This window comes from Candidozyma duobushaemuli (genome assembly GCF_002926085.2).
Source record: "Candidozyma duobushaemuli strain B09383 chromosome Unknown G_B09383, whole genome shotgun sequence".
In the NCBI taxonomy this organism is placed as follows: domain Eukaryota; kingdom Fungi; phylum Ascomycota; class Pichiomycetes; order Serinales; family Metschnikowiaceae; genus Candidozyma; species Candidozyma duobushaemuli.
Genome location: NW_020289896.1, coordinates 448,744 through 466,945, shown reverse-complemented (window position 1 = coordinate 466,945; position 18,202 = coordinate 448,744). Strand labels below are relative to the sequence as shown.

At 42.1% G+C, this 18,202-nt stretch overlaps 4 protein-coding genes and 1 non-coding gene across 5 annotated transcripts; 2 read left to right on the top strand and 3 right to left on the bottom strand. All coding sequences in view use genetic code 12, as the record gives it.

The window, feature by feature from the left end:
• Positions 1-1,580: 1,580 nt before the first annotated feature.
• CXQ87_005201 (uncharacterized protein) lies at positions 1,581-3,132 on the top strand (the record flags this gene model as incomplete). Its single annotated transcript, XM_025483628.1, has 2 exons — positions 1,581-2,683; positions 3,015-3,132. The coding sequence occupies 2 exons, from the start codon at positions 1,581-1,583 to the stop codon at positions 3,130-3,132; spliced, it is 1,221 nt and encodes a 406-aa protein (XP_025335863.1).
• A 3,032-nt stretch (positions 3,133-6,164) lies between these two features.
• On the bottom strand, positions 6,165-8,201 carry NCP1 (Ncp1p; the record flags this gene model as incomplete). The annotated part of the gene is made up of 1 exon (XM_025483627.1): positions 6,165-8,201. One exon carries the CDS (start codon positions 8,199-8,201, stop codon positions 6,165-6,167), a length of 2,037 nt encoding a protein of 678 aa, XP_025335862.1.
• Positions 8,202-10,619: 2,418 nt separating this feature from the next.
• CXQ87_005199 (uncharacterized protein) lies at positions 10,620-11,093 on the top strand (the record flags this gene model as incomplete). The annotated part of the gene is made up of 1 exon (XM_025483626.1): positions 10,620-11,093. The coding sequence occupies one exon, from the start codon at positions 10,620-10,622 to the stop codon at positions 11,091-11,093; it is 474 nt and encodes a 157-aa protein (XP_025335861.1).
• A 99-nt stretch (positions 11,094-11,192) lies between these two features.
• On the bottom strand, positions 11,193-13,751 carry OSH3 (oxysterol-binding protein related protein; the record flags this gene model as incomplete). Its single annotated transcript, XM_025483625.1, has 1 exon — positions 11,193-13,751. One exon carries the CDS (start codon positions 13,749-13,751, stop codon positions 11,193-11,195), a length of 2,559 nt encoding a protein of 852 aa, XP_025335860.1.
• A 1,786-nt stretch (positions 13,752-15,537) lies between these two features.
• On the bottom strand, positions 15,538-15,611 carry CXQ87_005197. Its single transcript has one exon. It is a non-coding gene; the product is annotated as a tRNA-Val (tRNA).
• Between the last annotated feature and the right edge of the window lie 2,591 nt (positions 15,612-18,202).

Here is an 18,202-nt window from a genome sequence, read left to right as displayed (position 1 = left end):
AATTCACATTATGTCATTGACTCCTCGGCGAAGCCGATTTCATTGCACTTTTAAATTGTTGGGGCAGAAGTGGAGGATGTGGTTCGTCTTGGGGTTCGAGAACTCTCTCCTTAAATCATTCCATGTATCTCACGATTTTGACGAACCAATTTAGACGTCCTAAATTCTTGAATGTGATGTCAACAGTAGCTAACATTAAGGTCAAATGCATATGCCCCAGAAATCTTAGCTCATGCCACCATTATTTTGTGCATTCACAATTTTAGTGAAGATGAAGCTGAACCTTCACTGAAATACGAGATAGGTTGCACATTACACTGGCGGTTTCATCTTGTGGCTTGTGGTCATGCATTGGAATAAAGAACCCATGATTAAATAGATGGCTGTAAAATCACTACGGCGCGTCCATTTCAAGTAATAGAAGTCTTTCCAGAACTTCCTCCATCTCTTTTCCTCATTAGCTTGAGGGCGGATCTTCGGGAAAGTCCCGGGTTTAAAACAAGACAACTTTTCTCGAAAGGTTTTACGAACACCTTTGAAGCCCAGACGTTTCACTGCATCCGGAATGTCAGCAGGCACCGGCCTTCTGCCCCTAATCTTTGAATTTGATCCTCACTGAGCTCTCCATACAATGCTTCCCATACGCCCTCCATACAATGGCTGAACATCTATCGTAAGTTCGAATCAGGTTCTGTTGTCGCCCTTTCGGATCAACCACAATATAACGATCTAACCTTGCAAAGTGAGAAACTATAGTTGACTGTTCAATGCAAAACCATTCGATTGAAAAACATTCTTCGAACAGTCTTGATCTTTTGCTTACCTCTCGGGCCGGAAAAGTCAAGTTAAATATTTCTTAGAAATGATGTCGTCGTAGCAGAAATGATATCTACTTTCCGCCAAAGCTTTCCTATGTCGAACTTTGGCACCTGGCTGACCTCATTTAACCATGATCAAGATCTACTCATCTTCGGGTTGTCTCTTTTCCCTCTTCTGGTCTTACTCTTCGTCCTCCGTATTCAGCTTAAATTAAAAGTACTAGAAAGATGACCAAACCATGTCCTTTTGCGTCGTGAAATAGACCTGCATATGCTATGGATTGACATCAACACGTCAATAAAGCGAGAACCTGCTTCAGATCTCTCCCAGTTCTTAGCCATGCCAATTACCTCTTTAGAATCGTTCTTGTTTGAAAGAAAGCTTGTTAGTGTGAGCCCCGTTGAAATATTGCAAAATGCAACTCTTGGAATTGATGTGGAACACTATTTGGGTCGGATATATACATACAAAAAGGAGCAATTACTTCTGGGAATAGGTGGTATACCTGTCTCATTGAAAGCTTACATTGAGTCAGATTTAGCTGTTTTTCGGGAGTTCAATATCAGACCTTTATTTGTATTTCCAGGTTTGCATATTCAGAAGAGCGATTCAATTACTATCAACGATCTCACCGAAGCTGAAAAACATAGAGAGATCACATGGACTAGGCTACATACTAAATGGTCGAGCCCATCAGGTAACCCGCGGTACATTTGAATGAATCGTTTCGACTCCATTCAGACCTGATCTCACCCCGCCCGATGACCAACGATCTTATCAAATACTTCATCGAGTATGACATTGATTTCATTGTCTGCCCCAGTGATCCATCCCATCAATTGTCTTACATGTTTCACAAGGGGATAATCGATTGTATATATGGATCTACAGACCTTTTGCTCACTCAGATTGACAAGTTTATTTTGGGTATGGAATTTCTTTCCAAAGATTTCCGCTTCGTCGACAAGCATAAAGTTCTTAACGAGTTGAACTTGAGTGAAAGTCAGCTAATCGATGTCAGCATTATCGTTGGATGCTCCGCTCAGCCCGTTACTTTCTCCACCTTGCCACCGATGCCGAAGCATAACCCTGCTTCTCAGTTCCAACAAATGACTCACTTTAAGTATGTGTTGGACCTCATGTATCAGTACAAGACTTTCCAAAATGAGTCAAGCCTCTACTCATATGTTGCAGCTTTCAATGATGATGATTTGATGGACCTTTATTGCAAGGGGCTTGCCGCTATTAAATACATGCCTGTGATGAATGTTGACGGAGAAGTCAAACTTTACATCTCTGAGATTGAGGCTGACCGATTGAGTGATGAGCTGTCCGTGTTTCAAACAGATGTGAAGGACCAGCAAGACCCTGAACAGGACCTGGAGCTTCCAATTGAGCTCAAAATCCCATCAGAGGTTCATGATGTTGTTTCTCAACGACTTCCATCAGAGCTTTATTATTACTTGTCTGTTGGTCTCATGCCGTCTAAAATCTTGGAGGCAATTGCGCTCAATCATTTAAGCATTCGTCCACCTTTGGAGGGAGGACGCTGTGAGGATTACAAAAAACTCGTTTCATCGAGACTCACAACCCAAGTCCTTGATGCACAATTCAATTTAGTCACCCAACTTTTGGCTAGGTATTACCAAGTGAAACGCATTCCTGTCAGCTTGTGGTTTACAGAAGAGATGTTTGATCTCAATTCTAGATTGAGCATGCCCATGTCGGCCAGGTTAGGCTCGTGGAGTTTTTCTAAAGAATCCAAATTATTCTCTCTTAGGATTTTTTCGAGCAAGTGTCCTTCGCTCGAAGAGAAACCCAAGATTGGTGAAGACCTTGGCGATAATATCGATATAATCTCAACGTCAGTGCTCAGGGGTCTCATTTTATTAAACTCGGGGAAGTGGGGCGTAATATCGCTTCCTTTTTGATAAAAGTATCCAAGGAGCTCATTCTGGAATATCCTGAAATTGAAGACCACTTCATTGAAGAGATAATGGTTTTATTGATATTGGTCAAGCTCAAGATTTTCAATTTATTTTCCACGGAATTGAAGTATCAGGGAGTTGCCAATATCTTCAAGTTCGGAGATCAAGCCTTTTCCCAATTGCGTGAAGAGCAAAAACTCCAAATTTCAATTATTTCAAGAGTGTTTTCGTTGCAGAAGTTAAACATCAATCCTATAAATTATCAAGGGCCAATTTCGAGGAGTTTGTTGAGCTTCAGGAGCCATCATCAGTTTGTGAGAGAACTTATTGGAGACTCAATAAGGATTTGCCTAGTAGATGTTTTGACCAGACACAAAACATTTAAGTTTCAAATTGAGAATAGACAGCTGTGGTATTCCATTGTTGATCAATTACCTTTCTTTAAGGACGCAAACAATACACTTCTCGGTGTCATGTGTGAATTATACCTCGATGGCTGCTTCAAACTACAGGAGCAAGCTTGCGAAGACAGTGAAGGAAGGCAAAGATCATTCGATCATTTGGTCAGTAACGTCATGCAACAGTCGAATCCAACATTCAATATCAATCTAGCAAGCTCAAATAGTGTCAGCTCGGATCAGATGATCCATGATTTGAAAATTGGGTCACGATTTTGGAAATATTTCTCGGCTGCATTGAGAATAGGTCAAACTATTGATGAAACATTCTTGGAGAGCGCAACCCTAAAGATTATCACGGACTGCGATGACATCGTAGCAAGATACATCGAAGGGCTTGAATAATTGAATTGTGCTAGGGTGTTACTGGAAGTGTCGCAGATTAAGCTTTTACTTTTTTTTCTTTTTTTTTTTTTTTTTTTTGGCCTCAATCTTATTGTACCACTTCCATCCATGTGAGTAAATCATACTTCAATTTATACCACTCGCTCACTTCCGTATATTTCGTAGCGGTACTTCGATTCATAAGAGTTTCAGCTTTGATAAGAATGGTCGAGGAATTGATGACATTAAGACAAGATCTTTCCGTTTAAGACAACAGACAATATAGAGTTGAATGAAAAACCCTATCTGGGGAGAAAGCTGGTTTCTTATGTTGAGCTGAGCGGAGTTTTGCGACTACCAACATAACTGATCGATTTTTTTTTTTTTTTTTTCTATTACTTTTTTGCTTTTTAATTTTTAATGAAAACGTTGATTGAATCGCTTCCTAATCGCTGTCTCGCGCACATCGACAATTCGAAGCTCCTTCGAATTGGGCTGGCCAGCACAAGGCCATGGATGCCTCTCATAGCTATAAGACATAGGGCGAAAAAAAAAAAAAAAAAAAAAAAAAAAAAAAAAAAAAAAAATATGCGTTCCTCTATTGTATCCGAAAAGCGACAATCCGAGCAGTTAATCCCAAGTACGGTTCCAACCTTCTAGTCACATGCTTCAATAAACTACTTATATCAAAGCTGTCTTTGACAAATTTAATTTCAAAATTGATTAAAAGGGCACGAACGTGAACTTCTTGATTTTCCGCTGTCCACTCGATTTTCGCACAAATTTGGCATAACTAGTCTTCACTTTGAGATTGACAAAACTCCACATATGCTTCAATTTTCACGCCAACTCTCCTACCAGGTTTTAAGTTCACCAAGAGTTACTGGCGCAGGTCCCTTCGTTGCGGCATCCGTGATACACCCGATCAACTACAATAACCAGTCTGTCAAAGTTGATTTACCCAGAAGATCGATTTTGAAAGTGCGGGAGGGATGTATCACTGCTTGCAATGAGGATTTCAAATACCTCAAAACGGCGCAGGAATCTATAAACAAACTCACTTTCGATCAACTAACGTCCGAGGTGGGGACCTCCTTCATTGTTTCAGCTACAAAGTCTAATGCCCACTACCATATCTTGAAGGTGTCTGCATCGGATGTTTGGAGGTTTCCAAATCCTCTAACCTTGGTCGCCTGGACCGGCGCGAATCCAGTGTATGAAACTACGTCATCAACGTATGTGATGAATGGAGATAGCGACATCGTGTTGAACGGTACGAATGGACTTTATAAGATAAATCTTGAAAGTTCGGAAAGCGTCCTAATAAGGCCTAATTGCGTAATCGGGTTTAACGCGCTCCGGCATTTAGGTGTCTCTCATGATTTCTGTATGGATCACAAGAACCTTGAACGTATCATTCCCAATAGCCATCACGCCGAATGGGCTTCTTTTCATAGGCTCCATAAGTTTTGGAATTTAGCCTTTAAACGTGGTCATCTGAGAAGTACCCTCGATTTCGTCAAGTTTACTGGGCCAGGTGATATTATAGTTACAGTATGACATCTTTTGGGCGGAAGAATGTCTTGAATCATAGCATAGTGCCTCGTGATTGGCAATTCTTCGCAAGTGGAGGTGCTAATATACTTCTACAGTATCGTGGCCGCGAAGAGTTCTTTAGTGACAAACTTATGCGCTTGAGACGAAAGAAAAGTCATACTCGACTCATTCGAAATACGGAGGTGTTCAAATTTACAAAGGAATTCAGAGATGAGCTCGGGGAATGTCTTTTAGAATATCAAATATTCGATTTGGACAGCGAACTCTTAAGCCAACTCAAGAGTGTATTTGATATTGTGGATGATCATAAGGCACTTGTTATGAAGAATTTGATAAATAGCTGCACTTTGAGTATTGAGCTCTCGAAACACGTCAAGCTACACATTGAGCAATTAGATGCTCTGCGCGCAAGTAAAATTGTTATCTTGGAATTGAAGCCTAAGTGGTTGACTCCAAGCCAATCAATTTATTGCCGTAATTGCTGTCTTGCTCAGAGTCGCCAAGAGAAGCGCCACTTTTGTCCTCTCGACCTAGTCATTGAGTCAAGAATTTCAAACGGAGTATCTGACTTGATGGCACCAATTCCTGAACTGATAAAGAATAAATTCGAGCAATCCGGCGTCTCTATGGAAAGAATACTTGCTAAATATTTGAACACCAATAACAATATCTTTCAGCATCTACAGCATTTGCAGAACAAATATAACGTTCCAGACCTATCAACTATAGAGACTGAAGACGATGTGCTGGATAAAATCTTGTGGGGGATGTCCCTCAGAGATGTTGGGGTATTTCTTAGATTGGAAGTATCAACTAATTTTGAGACCAGTGTCACCCCTACTGTGTTTGATTTAGACCCCAAATCGCCCCTTCGCTTTACTTATTGGCAAGAGGTACAGTTTCAAGTCAAGGCATTACAAAACGACAGTGCCCTGAACTGGCCCCCGTGCAACTCTCCTTGAAGAGAGCAAAGTCGAGTACAATCAAAGTTAGATTACAACTAGAAACAAATGTCGAGGCTCATCTATTATGTGACACTTGTATGACGAAAATTCAATAGTCAACAGAGTCAACTCTATTACCAGACATCCTCCTGGTAGCGGTTCTGTACCTTGAGGGATCTCACCAATTCTGCAGCTTTCTCCTCGGAAAGACCTCTTTGTTCAGAGATAATCTTGACAAAAGTTGATTGTACATCTCTGGCCATTTTAGAAGCATCTCCACAAACATATATGTAGGCCCCAGTCTTTAAAAGCTCGTCAATGATCTGACCCCTTGCCAAAATTTTATCTTGGACGTAGACTTTGTTTGCCAGCTCCCTTGAAAAGGCCACATCCATCTCAAGCAGGTCTCCCAATTGTTTCGCGTATTCGGGCCATTCTTCCTTGTAAAGAAAATCTTCATCCAGAGTTCTGCAACCGTAGAACAAGAGAGTTTTTCCGATAGTAGCATTGGCATCTTGCTTCTGGAGTTTGGCACGTTCCCTTACGAAGCCACGCATAGGAGCAACACCAGTACCTGGGCCTACCAAAATGACTGGAGTGGCCGGATTGGAAGGTAGTTTAAACGTTGATCTCCTCACATGCACTGGTAACTTGAAGCCCTTGAACTTATTTTGAGGCCCATTCAAATCGTAGTTGATGTTGTGGACAAATTTAGTACCGTTTTGATGAACTTCAACATCCTTGAGCAAGTTAGTGACCACACCACTGACAGTGTGGTCACCGTGCTTCTCTATCTCCACAACTGCTGTTACATGAATGGATGTCTTCTCAGATAGCGAGGAAGATGAGATGGAGTAGTATCGAGGCTGCAAACTTGGCATGAGCTCAATCAAGAAAACGAACGGAACAGACTCCCATTTAACACCACCTGAGATTTTCAAAAGAGCGTCAGAAAGATTCAAGTAATTTGCATGGATCTGCTGCGCAAACAAAGCTTTGTCAGAACCCAATCTCAAAGCCTCCTTCTTGGATTCCTCGTTTGGAGCGAAGGGAGCGATAGATGCCAATGCTTGTCTAGAGATAGGGCCTGAAATTTCCATATGATACCTAACTGCTGCTTCATACGTAATAGGAACAGGAAATGGTATCAGAACTGTGGAGTCTAAAGCTTTAAGTGAAAAGACTTCATCTTTGCGCTTGACGTATCCAAAGCAATCGAGGAAGCGCAAAACATTTTCATTGGAGTTGGATGGCCAGATTGCCAAATGGTCTCCGGTTGAGTATCTGAGATTTGACTCAGAGATGTCGAACTCGGCGTGAACACATGCCCGATCATGGGACAGGAACAACTCGCGCGTCTCTTTAATTGGAGCCAAGTAGGGATGTGTATGGTCGAATGGACCCTTCGTCAAATCTTTTTTCATATCGACATAGGCCTTATTTGGCTCACCATTTGAGACACCCTCTGAAGTTGCCAGAATGTCCTCCTCAATCAATTTGAAAGAAGGCTCATACTCCACTTCACGCTCTTCCAAGTCCAAATTGTTTTTGAGAGAATCAAAGCATTCTTCCTTCCAGGACAAAAAATCCTCGTCCATGGTTCCAACTCCGTCATCGCCTTGTCCATACGGCGAAATCCTCTCAGCGCCTAATGCCTCAAAACGCTCATTCAATTTCGCTCCCATGGCATTGTAGAACTCATAAGTGGAATTACCCAAGCCAAAGACAGTATATTTGACATTGGAGATCTGGTCAGCATCACCATCCAACCAGTTAAAAAATTCAACAGCATTGTCTGTTGGCTCTCCTTCACCATAAGTTGCAACAAGGAAAAAGTAGAGATAATCTGGATCCAAATCATGAAAGTTTTCGTAGTCATAATCAGCCATATCGGCAATAAGGACCGACAAACCGAACTTAGAATGTAATTCCTTGGCTAACTTGGTAGCATAGTCTTCAGCAGTACCAGTTTGCGAGCCGAAAAATACAACTGCATTCTTCTTATTCTTCTTCAATGTTGCTCCTAAATCACGATCATTTTCATCGCCACCAGCGACGAAGCCAGCTGATGTGGCATTATCAGACCCAAAGATGAAGTCCTTTCCGAAATAAAAGGCTACTGCCAAAGCCAAGCCTGCTATTACAGCGAAATCCAATGTATCCAATGCCATGACGTCTCAAGAGTTTGTAAACTAATCTAAATTCTTCAAAAGACTGGTGTGTATCCGAATAAAATGGTGGGGAAGACGAAAATGGACACCTTTATAGCACATGATTTTTTGTCGCGTCCGGTGAGCGCCGCCTCGTTTAATCTCACATGTATTCTCCTGGCAAGTCCGTATCGCACTGGATTTAAGTGAGCGTCTGCTCGCCTAGTGAACCGTATAATTGCGAATAGAGCCAATATGACCCTTTGGAAAAGGCGGAAAGAGCCAGAACAACCTCGTGAAAAATTTTGGTCTCATTGCAGAGTTTTCACTCTTCTTTCTACGAGTTCGGAGGCTAAAAATGTAGTTTGTTATATAATGACGTCCTCAGCCTGTAGGGATGCAACGACCCAAACATACGTCTATTTTAGAAGACCAATTATCATGACTCCCTAGTATTGTGCTCAAAACACCCTTTAGCTCCTGTATGTCAAACGTACGAGTTATCCTCGATCCAATGCCATAATAACTCTCATTAGCGTGATGTTCCTGATACTCCAGAGCAGTTTTCCGTAGATACTCCTTCTTTACAAGTTCTTGGAGGAGAGTTACTATATCGCAGTTGAGGCTTGGAACGAGTAAGTTCTGATTTTGAGCAATGCCAAATTTGGAGAGTTCTCGTAATAATGAAGTTTCTGGAATATTGTCCTCACTGACTACGATTATGCAAACTATCAACAAAAGAAGCCCTCCAGATATTAGCAGAAGATTATCAAGAGAGCCGTCGAGTGCCATATCGGAGGGAGAAAGAATGTTGGCAGCAGCTGGTCCCTTACAGTTAGATCTTCATCATTCCCTGGTAGTAAAAGGTCCCTTATCAAATCCCGCGACTCTTCATCTAGGTTGGAGTTGACTTCCATATTTGTCTTTTCGAATTGAACCGTAAGTCCAAAGATATCGCGCAAGTCAGCATCAGTCCTCGATTCGGACAATTTAGTACCCGATTTTAGGCCGTGCTCCTTAAGTATAGAGCTGATGTGATCTTTTCGAGTTTTGAGAAGCCGTGATTCTCTTGTGATGATCATCCTAACGAGCGAGATTGAAATATCCTCAGAGGTCGCCTGCCGATGCCGAAGGGTGATGCAGTTGCCTTCAGATGGTGGTTCAGAAAATGCCTGATCATGGGTCGTTTCAGCATTGGTGGAGATTCTTTTGTTTGAAATTGACCTTTCGCGCCACATGCTTCATATACCAGTGCAACCTTCATTACGACAAGACAGACAAAGTAAGGCAGTAAATATCTGTCGTACAAACTTTAAGTTTACGATATCGGATCAAAGATCAATACGAGAAATGGCTGTATAAATTTTGGGTCCACAGCGCATAATCCTCGTCAACTCCCTAATTTGAGATAATGACATGTTTACAACACCTCGTCGCTGTCGAGTTTTCTTGTTGTCTATCGTAGATCGAGACTTCAAGCAATGTTATGAGTACTGGCTCCGTTAACCAGTAACTTGGGAAAAACTTACCGCGGTGGAGCATTAAAGTGGACTGCATTTATCGAACTAGTGAACCGGACTATCCTCAACGCATTCAAGAGATGTCAGTGCCTCGAAGATGAATATTCTCTTCGATATGGTAAACAATTCAGCAAAGCCAGATTTGCGAAGCGTACGCTATGTGGATTGTACTGACCATTTGCATTGTCCTATTTGCAAGCAGCCGTTTATTAAACCCATGACGACAATATGTGGCCACACATTTTGCCAGGAATGTATTGAAGAATGCTTGAATATGTCAAATGCTCCATCGCAAAACGAAGGTTTTTGTCCACTTGACAGAACTCCCCTCGATAAATCGAATTCCCATGACGTTTTTCCCACTCCTTTGATCATCACTAACATGGTGGACGAGCTTATGGTTTCATGCCTCAATCAGGACCGAGGATGTGAATGGAAAGGGAGAAGATGGGAGTTAGAGTCACACGTTATTCATGATTGTGGGTTTACCGGTGTTGTTTGCAATGGGTTAATAGATCCAACTTCTGCGTCATTACTAAAGCTGAATAAGGAAGAATGCGAGGATGAAGGAACAAGATGCTCGAAAATAGTTGAAAGGAGATTTACTATAAATACAGATGTGTGTGTCCATGAAATGTTTCCTTGTTCAAAATGTTCTTCATCGATAAACAAAGTGACGGAGTCAGACCATCTTGAGAATGAATGTGACGCTAATTTCACGACTTGTGATTTATGCGATAATGACTTGATACCGCAGAAACTTTTAGAAAAGCATAAGGATAACTGTTCAAAAACAGGTGTACTCGTTTGTCCGGCTAGAGAAATCGGATGTACCTGGATCGGCCACAATCAGCCTTCCTTAGAGAATCATACAGCTAAGGGTAATTGTTCGCTTTTCCAAATTTTACCGCATTTTGAAATGCTCGAAGAGAAGATCAATCTGATATCCTCAGATAACAGGTACCTAAAGGACTCGATAAACAAAGTACTCGACTCTGTCATGCTGGGACGAGTCACTAATCTCGGTTATTGTGAACCGATTGAAGAGATCGGTGGCTCTATAGGAGATGACGGAAAGGAGGCATGTCTCAGGCTTCGTTGTGAGTTTGAGCGCCACAAGTTGGAAGTGGAAGAAAAACTTGTTCCCTTCGTTGAGAGGGAGCGAAATGCTGTCACTGAGAGAGAAAATCTAGTTAATTCGCTTGTGAACGAGAATTTTGTCATCAAGGACGAATTGAACCTACAGCGAGGGCTTGTGAACAGCCTCAGGAAACAAGTTCAGTTCCTTCTTTTCCAGAGGCGGCCTCAGATACACTTTTCAGAAAATGACGAATCCTACATCGACATGCTGTCCCGCTCAAGCTCGGAGGAGCGGCTCAATCTCAAACTCTAACTACAATAGTACGACTTGATGACAATGGTACGACTTTATGACAAACTCTTTAATAAAAACAAATTTAAGGTCGGCTTGAAAAAATTTTTTTCTTGCAGCTTACCACAACAGCTGGACACCACTCCAGTTCTGTTTTGATCTCCTATTCCAATAGCTGTTGACGCCCGCATCGTAAATCCATTCTCCAGTATCAGCTTGGGAAGTGTCTCCAACTTGCTTGAAGAACAAGGGCTTGTGGGTCTTGCCAGCCAGCTCCATTTCTGCACGGCGCGACCTTTGGTCTTCTTCTAATTGAATCTTCAATTCTTCGGCTTTGGAGACATCGCCCACCTCATAAGCCCTCATATCTGGTCTCAATCTCGAGTCGCATGGAGGAAGATTGTTCTTCTCAATGGACGTTATTTTGTTCAAAGTACCCGCAAACTCTGTGAATCCGAATTTCTTCTCACATTGTGGAAGAAGGTTCCCAGCAGTCCAAATCTCTTTTTCCGTATTATTTGTTTTGAGAACCATGCTCTCTGTCCATTTTCCAACAACCGTGTAAGGCAACTGCTTCTTGGCAGAGTTGTAAGCCTTGATTGTGAGATCCTCAGACCGACCACTGAACATGCCACCCTTCGTGAAATCAACCACTGCTTTCTGACCAGAGCTGGATTTGATAACGATCGACAGAGATGGCTCCGTGTACTTTTCTCCAGCGATGATATTCTTCAAAAGACTAGTGGGTTGTGACCAGGTGAAAACTTCACCTGTGGACTTAATAGAAAGTTTCATTGTACCTTTGGTGCTCACTTCATACGTCTTACCCCAGAATTTCTGAGATGGCGAAGCAGAGAAGCCAAATGCCCACTGATCTGACTCCGCAAACACTGCAAAGACTGGCGGCTTGTGCGAAACTTTTTCACTAATGAGTCTGAAGCCTTTGTCCTCTCTCACCAATTCGAAGGTTTCTCCTAAAAGTGGATTGAAGGGTTTCCGAATGCTTCTGACCTTTTTTCGAAACGAAGACAAATTGCTCACGGCAAAGGCTGCAATTCTAAGTATGAGCTCACCGGAGTCCTCGGGATAGGTTCCATCAAGTGCATTGTCGATCATCTCAGAGTACTCCAATTGCTCAGCATACTTTTGGAGTATATTGATGGGTTCATTCATACTCACAGGCATCGCGATGGAAGAGAGATCTTTCCCAACATTTTTTCTGACGAAGGAGAGTAAGTTTGGTGGCTCATGATCGCAAACTGGAATATCTGGATCCCTAGTGATTGGATCCAAAGGCAACGGGTAAAGAGGACCGTCCATATCCTCGCCCTCATGAGGTGGGGTAGCGTCAGCTTTTGATACAGAGGGAGCGGGAAGATCCTCCGAATCTGAATCTGAAGACAGATCGGACTCCTCATGCTCTTCCTCATCATCATCCTCCGATTGTTGCCTGCGGTCAGCACCATCCATCAAAACCACACCTCGAGATGATGTTTCCAATGTTTCTTCGGCATCAAAGAATTCAGAGTTCGAAAGAACTGGGGTCAATTCGCCATCAATCTGACTCTTCGACGTAGTCAAATATTGTAAGCTAGTTGAGATTTCTTGCAACCGGAATTCTAGCTGATCACGGCTCATATTATGACTTCCCTTCAACAAGTTTGTCAATTGCTGGTTGATTTCACTGAGTTGAGGAATACCGGCGGTTGTACTTCCGTCAATAGGTTTAAAGGATGTCGGCTTTTCTGAGGAGCCCTCATAAGAGCCTTTCTTTACCTTGTCAAAAGCATCTACCCAAGCCTCAAAGTCCTCTTGGTTGAGTGCCTTGAGATCCCAGACTTCCATTCCAGAATCAATGAAAATTTCCCTAGTTTTTGCATTTGCACTGACAATAGAGTGGATGATTGGCATCTGGCCTCTCAATTTATTGTCGTTGAGTTTAAAGTACGATAATGTGCTGTACTTGAGATCTAACACAAAGGTTCTCTTGGTAAAACCCTGAAGCTTTTTTCTTCTCCTTTTGAGAAACGTAGTCATCATGACCTCACCATCCAGCAGCTGCATGCGGCGGTTTCCACCAGAGGTATCCCCCGTCACCCCCAGTGGCTCTCTCAAATGGTCACCTTCTTCAGAAACTGGGATAGACGACGTGTCGACATTGCTGACAAGTTTAGCACTAAACAAAACTTTCTTGCTGACAGCCTTTGAAAAAGAGTTGTCAAAAATGAAAGCATACATTCCCTCCTTTTCGACATTGAAGTGCCCTCTTACAAGCTCACCAGGGACAAGTTTGTAATAGTCCTTCACAAGAACCAAGTTGGAGCCATTCAAGCTGTTTGAGAAGGTCGTAGATCTTGATTTATTTCTGAGAGAGTTCAGCTGCGTGATTTGATTCACCGAGGCGACAGAACCTGACCTCAAGCGGGACACGTCGGACGCTTGCTCATTCAATGGACCATTGGAGTGAGCCGTACTTTCCTGAACCTGATCATCATCAAGATCGTCATGAGTTGCGCTGTTATCATTCAGTGAGTCATTCTCGCTAATGGTCGCTCGCTTGTAGATGGAGAAGTTGATCGACTTCTTCAACGGTTTGACTTGCCACACAATAGAAGAATTGTCGACAGCGTGGATCCATTTGACAAGGAAGTCTTTGGAATGAATCTCCAAAGTGTCCATGATGGTCAATGGAAACTAAAAATTCAGGCCAAACTGTTTGCAGATATGAGGGAATTTCAATCATTCATATGGCGAAGGAGTTCTCCAACTCCACTTTGTATATATGCAGAACTTTACACAAAACTGCTTGACCGTTCAATCATTCCCCGACCTATAGTAGAGTTGCTAAGAACAACTCCTTTCTAAAGTTAATAATTCGGAGAGCTTGATGAACTTTGTGGTGGCCAAATGAAAGTTTGCTAATCGTCGTACTTGGAAAAAGGTGTCAGTATCATATGCAATTCGAATAAATTGACACCTTCATGTGCGAAGCTTTCCGGGGAATCTCAAGGGAAAACATAAAACTTAAAACGAGCGTTCTCCAACAATGGCAATTGGCCGAGCACTCGAAAATATTCGGGCAATTTCTTCGACGTAGACCCCTCAACACAATTCTTGATCCCACATCTACAGATACAGATGCATATGTCAAAAAGATGAATTAGAAGATTGATCTGACAGAAGCTATAGTCAGAGTATGCTACTGGGCACTTGGGTCGGAAAATATTGCATTTTGGTCAACATGGCCAGCTTTGAAAACTGAGTCATCGATGTTCAAATTCATTTGCGAGACTTCCATGCGTTGATCAAGAGGTATGGCTTAAATCTTTCGGATAGTTGGAAGCCTTTTCTACACGGTGCAGTCTTCTGTTGTGTAGCATTTTAAAGAGGGGTCGAAGAAAGTACTGTGTCAGCTGAAAATGTGTAACACAATTAAATATCAAGAGCCCTTTGGTCCGTGATGGAATTGACTCAATAAGTCCGTGCTCATCACATTTTCAACATTAGCCCTCTGTTCCCAAACTACTTGCTTGAGATTGTAGATTTAATAATGCAAGGAAACAAATGTAGGATTTGCATGGACCTTTATACAAGTGTTTCTGTACGTCCCCACTCGATGCACCATAGGGACACAATTCATGTCCTGTTTGGACAAGCTTTGAACTTGAAACGCTTCAAATCTAGTAATATAGGTGAACAGACTTGGTTGACTCGTCGTTTGTGGTGGCATACTACAACTTTAAGACCATGGATCCCAGCGATACCGATCTGGATCGAAATATCTAATAGCCTTTAACTTCCACAAAGAAAAAAAAAAAAATTCAAGATTCAGATGCATTGACACTAAAGCAATAATGCTTTGAAGTTGCGGGCTGTAGTCTAGATCCCCCCCACACACACACACAACAAGGGCTTACCTATTTTCTCAAGAAGCGGCGGTGCACTACTTTTAAACAAGTCAAATAATAAGAAATGGAGACTACCAGCATACTGTGAGTGTCATTGGACAAAGGAAGCCTTCACTTCAATGCTGTGGTGAGATCAGCGCTAGTGATTGAGAATTCTGATTCCCCAAATCGAGCTGCTGTTAGACTTCACGAGACTTCTTACGTAGTCGAGAGAACTATTCAGAGAAAGAATTGATCCCTAGAATGGCCCGCTAGTAAACGACAGGTAACACTCCACTCAAACGTTTCTAGAGGGCACCTGTTTTATTCTTGGCATAGCTGGCACAGCATCATGATGACAAAGATCGTTGTTAAAGCACTCTTTGGTTGGGCATGATATACAGCAGGGTCTTTGCTATGAATATTACAGTTGTAACCTCCGGAGATTGGAAATCGCCAAGGTTTTAGCATTCTCCTGCTTTTTCAAATTTTTTCTGACTGAATGATAGCCATATATCGAGCTTCCGGCTCTACGTGAAACTAAGAATACAACTTTTCTGTTTAACCGAAAAAAAAACTGATCACGCCCAGGCTCGAACTGGGGACCTTCTGCGTGTGAAGCAGACGTCGTAACCAACTAGACCACGCGACCTTACTGTACAGATAATTCTGGTGCCGATTGTTATACAGCTGCAATGGGAATTACGTTCTCCTGCATGTGCAGGAAAAAAAAAGGAAAAAAAAAAAAGTGTGTAGGTCTCGAAACGATATAGGTTCTGTTGGAAGGAAATAGTTCTTACAGGCGTCCTAGAAATGAAGTATCATTAAAATGGCAATTCTATTAAAGAAAAAAAAAAAAGATTAGTTGAAGGTGGTGAAACTCATGTACGGCAAACGACGACGAACTGAAGCAGAAGGGGACAATTGTCCATCTTTCTGATTCGGGAGATGAAGAAGGCCATACGCCAAGTTCTGCCGATGGGTAGATGAGGGTATGGATGAGACAATACCAACAACAAATGCCTTCCTCTAGATGGATCAGGGCCTGAAGTTCAGGATGAAGTCTGTCGCGCCTTTTCGGTAAGGGAAGACATTTGGGTGCTTGATTAGTGGGTTGTGTTTCTATAGCGATATAGTTTTGGCTCCTAATGGAGGGGAATCCTCCGTTAGAAGTGTCCTGCTAATACATTCTATTAAAAAAAAAAAAAAAAAAAAAAAAATTAATCCTGGCTCTAACGCGACGTAGTTTAAGTTGGAGGGTATAAGGTATAATCGGGGTTACAAAGCGGTGCTTCACGATAATAAGGCCATACCAAAGGGGGTTATTAGGAGAAGACATATTCATCACGATTTCCTTCGTTGGAAAGGTCCTTCTGATGCATTCAATATTTGTTTGTTTTTCTTTTATACGAAAGATTGGTTTCTGATAAAGTTACAACTGCAAAATACTGCTGAGTGGTAAACGAAATTGCCTCCTCATTTAAAAGCTGTCACGTAAAGAAAACATTCTCCAATAAAGATTTATCAGTGAAAAATCGAAAAATGAAAGTCGACAGCGAAAGTTATCGATGTCTGAGAAGGACAATTTGTCCAACTCGTATGGAATGATGACTAGATGACGAAGAGTCGTTGTTACTGAAGGCCTATAATCTGGAAGCGTCAAGAGAATGTCACGACTCCGAAAAGAAGTACCTAAGGTTGTTCAAAAAGCGCTCGAAATCTACTCAATTCGGCATCAAACTTGGTTCCTCGTTAGTAATACCGTAGTTGTGGCTCTAAGCGCGGATCCTAATCACCATCAATTCCGCGCCGCTGCGAACGAATATAAATCCCGAGCTTATCTTGGAAAGTTCTCACTACAGATGAAAAGAACTGGATCCCATGAACATTTACTATCACACAATGTGATAAATGACGTCTCCACAGGATCAGCCGGAATTTTGGTCAATGAAGTTGCTAATGAGGATGGATTAGTTACTTATCAAAATGACGAAGACTATGGAGCGGCTAATGACTCTATGGATGCCACTTCAAAGTACGCTCTTCCTAACTCGCAGCTTATAGCAGTCATCACCTGCTTATATCTAGCAGCATTTTTGGCGGCGTTGGACACGACCGTTGTCACAACTCTTCTAACGGTGATTGCTTCAGAGCTTGATGCGGTGCAAAATATTGGTTGGATTGCAACAGCTTATTTACTTTCATGTTCTGCTCTCCAACCTTTATTAGGTAAACTACTGGACCTCTTCGGCCGCAAAAGTCTTCTCATTTTGTGCTGCGCTTTATTTGCAATCGGGTGTTGTATCTGTGTGACTGATAATCTCTGGCTTCTCGTTTTCGGGAGATTCGTAACTGGTTGTGGTGGTTCAGGCCTTACTACTTTGGGAACAATCACAATGTCCGATCTCATTCCCTTGAGAGATCGAGGCCTCTATCAAGGGTTAGCAAACATATTTTTCGGCCTCGGAGCCGCTTCAGGCGGTGTAATTGGAGGTCTTGTGTCTGACTACTTTGGTTGGAGATGGGTGTTCATATTTCAAATCCCGCTAGCTTTAATAGCCGGAATTTCTATTCAAATCAACTTGAATCTTCCGAAGGGCTCCCCAGGCTTAGGGGTGCCTAGTGGCGATTTCAAGGAAAAACTCAAGCGTGTTGACTTCTTAGGGTCTTTTTTCCTCGTCGGATCATTAATGTTAATTTTGATTGCTGCCTCACTTGGTGGTAAAGAAATTAGTTACACATCAAAAACTTTTCTGGGAATTTTGGTTCTATCCTTCATATTTTTGATTCTGTTCATTTACACCGAAAGCTGCATTGCTCTGGAGCCGATCATTCCTATAAAGATTATGTTAGAACGCACTGTATTGTCATCTTCTTTGGCGAATTGGTTTTACACCATGGGGTTTTTTACCTACTTATTCTACATCCCACTCTATTTTCAGACAGTCATGGATATGACGTCCACACAAAGTGGTGAAAGATTGATACCTAATTTTTTTGCTGTATCGATAGGGTCAGTGGGGGCCGGTTTATACATGAGGAAGACTGGGAGGTACTATACACTCACTATACTTGTTGGTTTCGTGGCTCTCGGTGGAATGACCAGAATCTTGACGCTTAGCCCCGAAGCTTCTCAATTCAAACAATTTACGTTGATGTTACTTCCTGGTCTAGGCTATTCTTGCATCATCACCGTCACTTTACTATCCCTTATTGCCTCAGTGCCCGTAAAGTTTCAAGCGT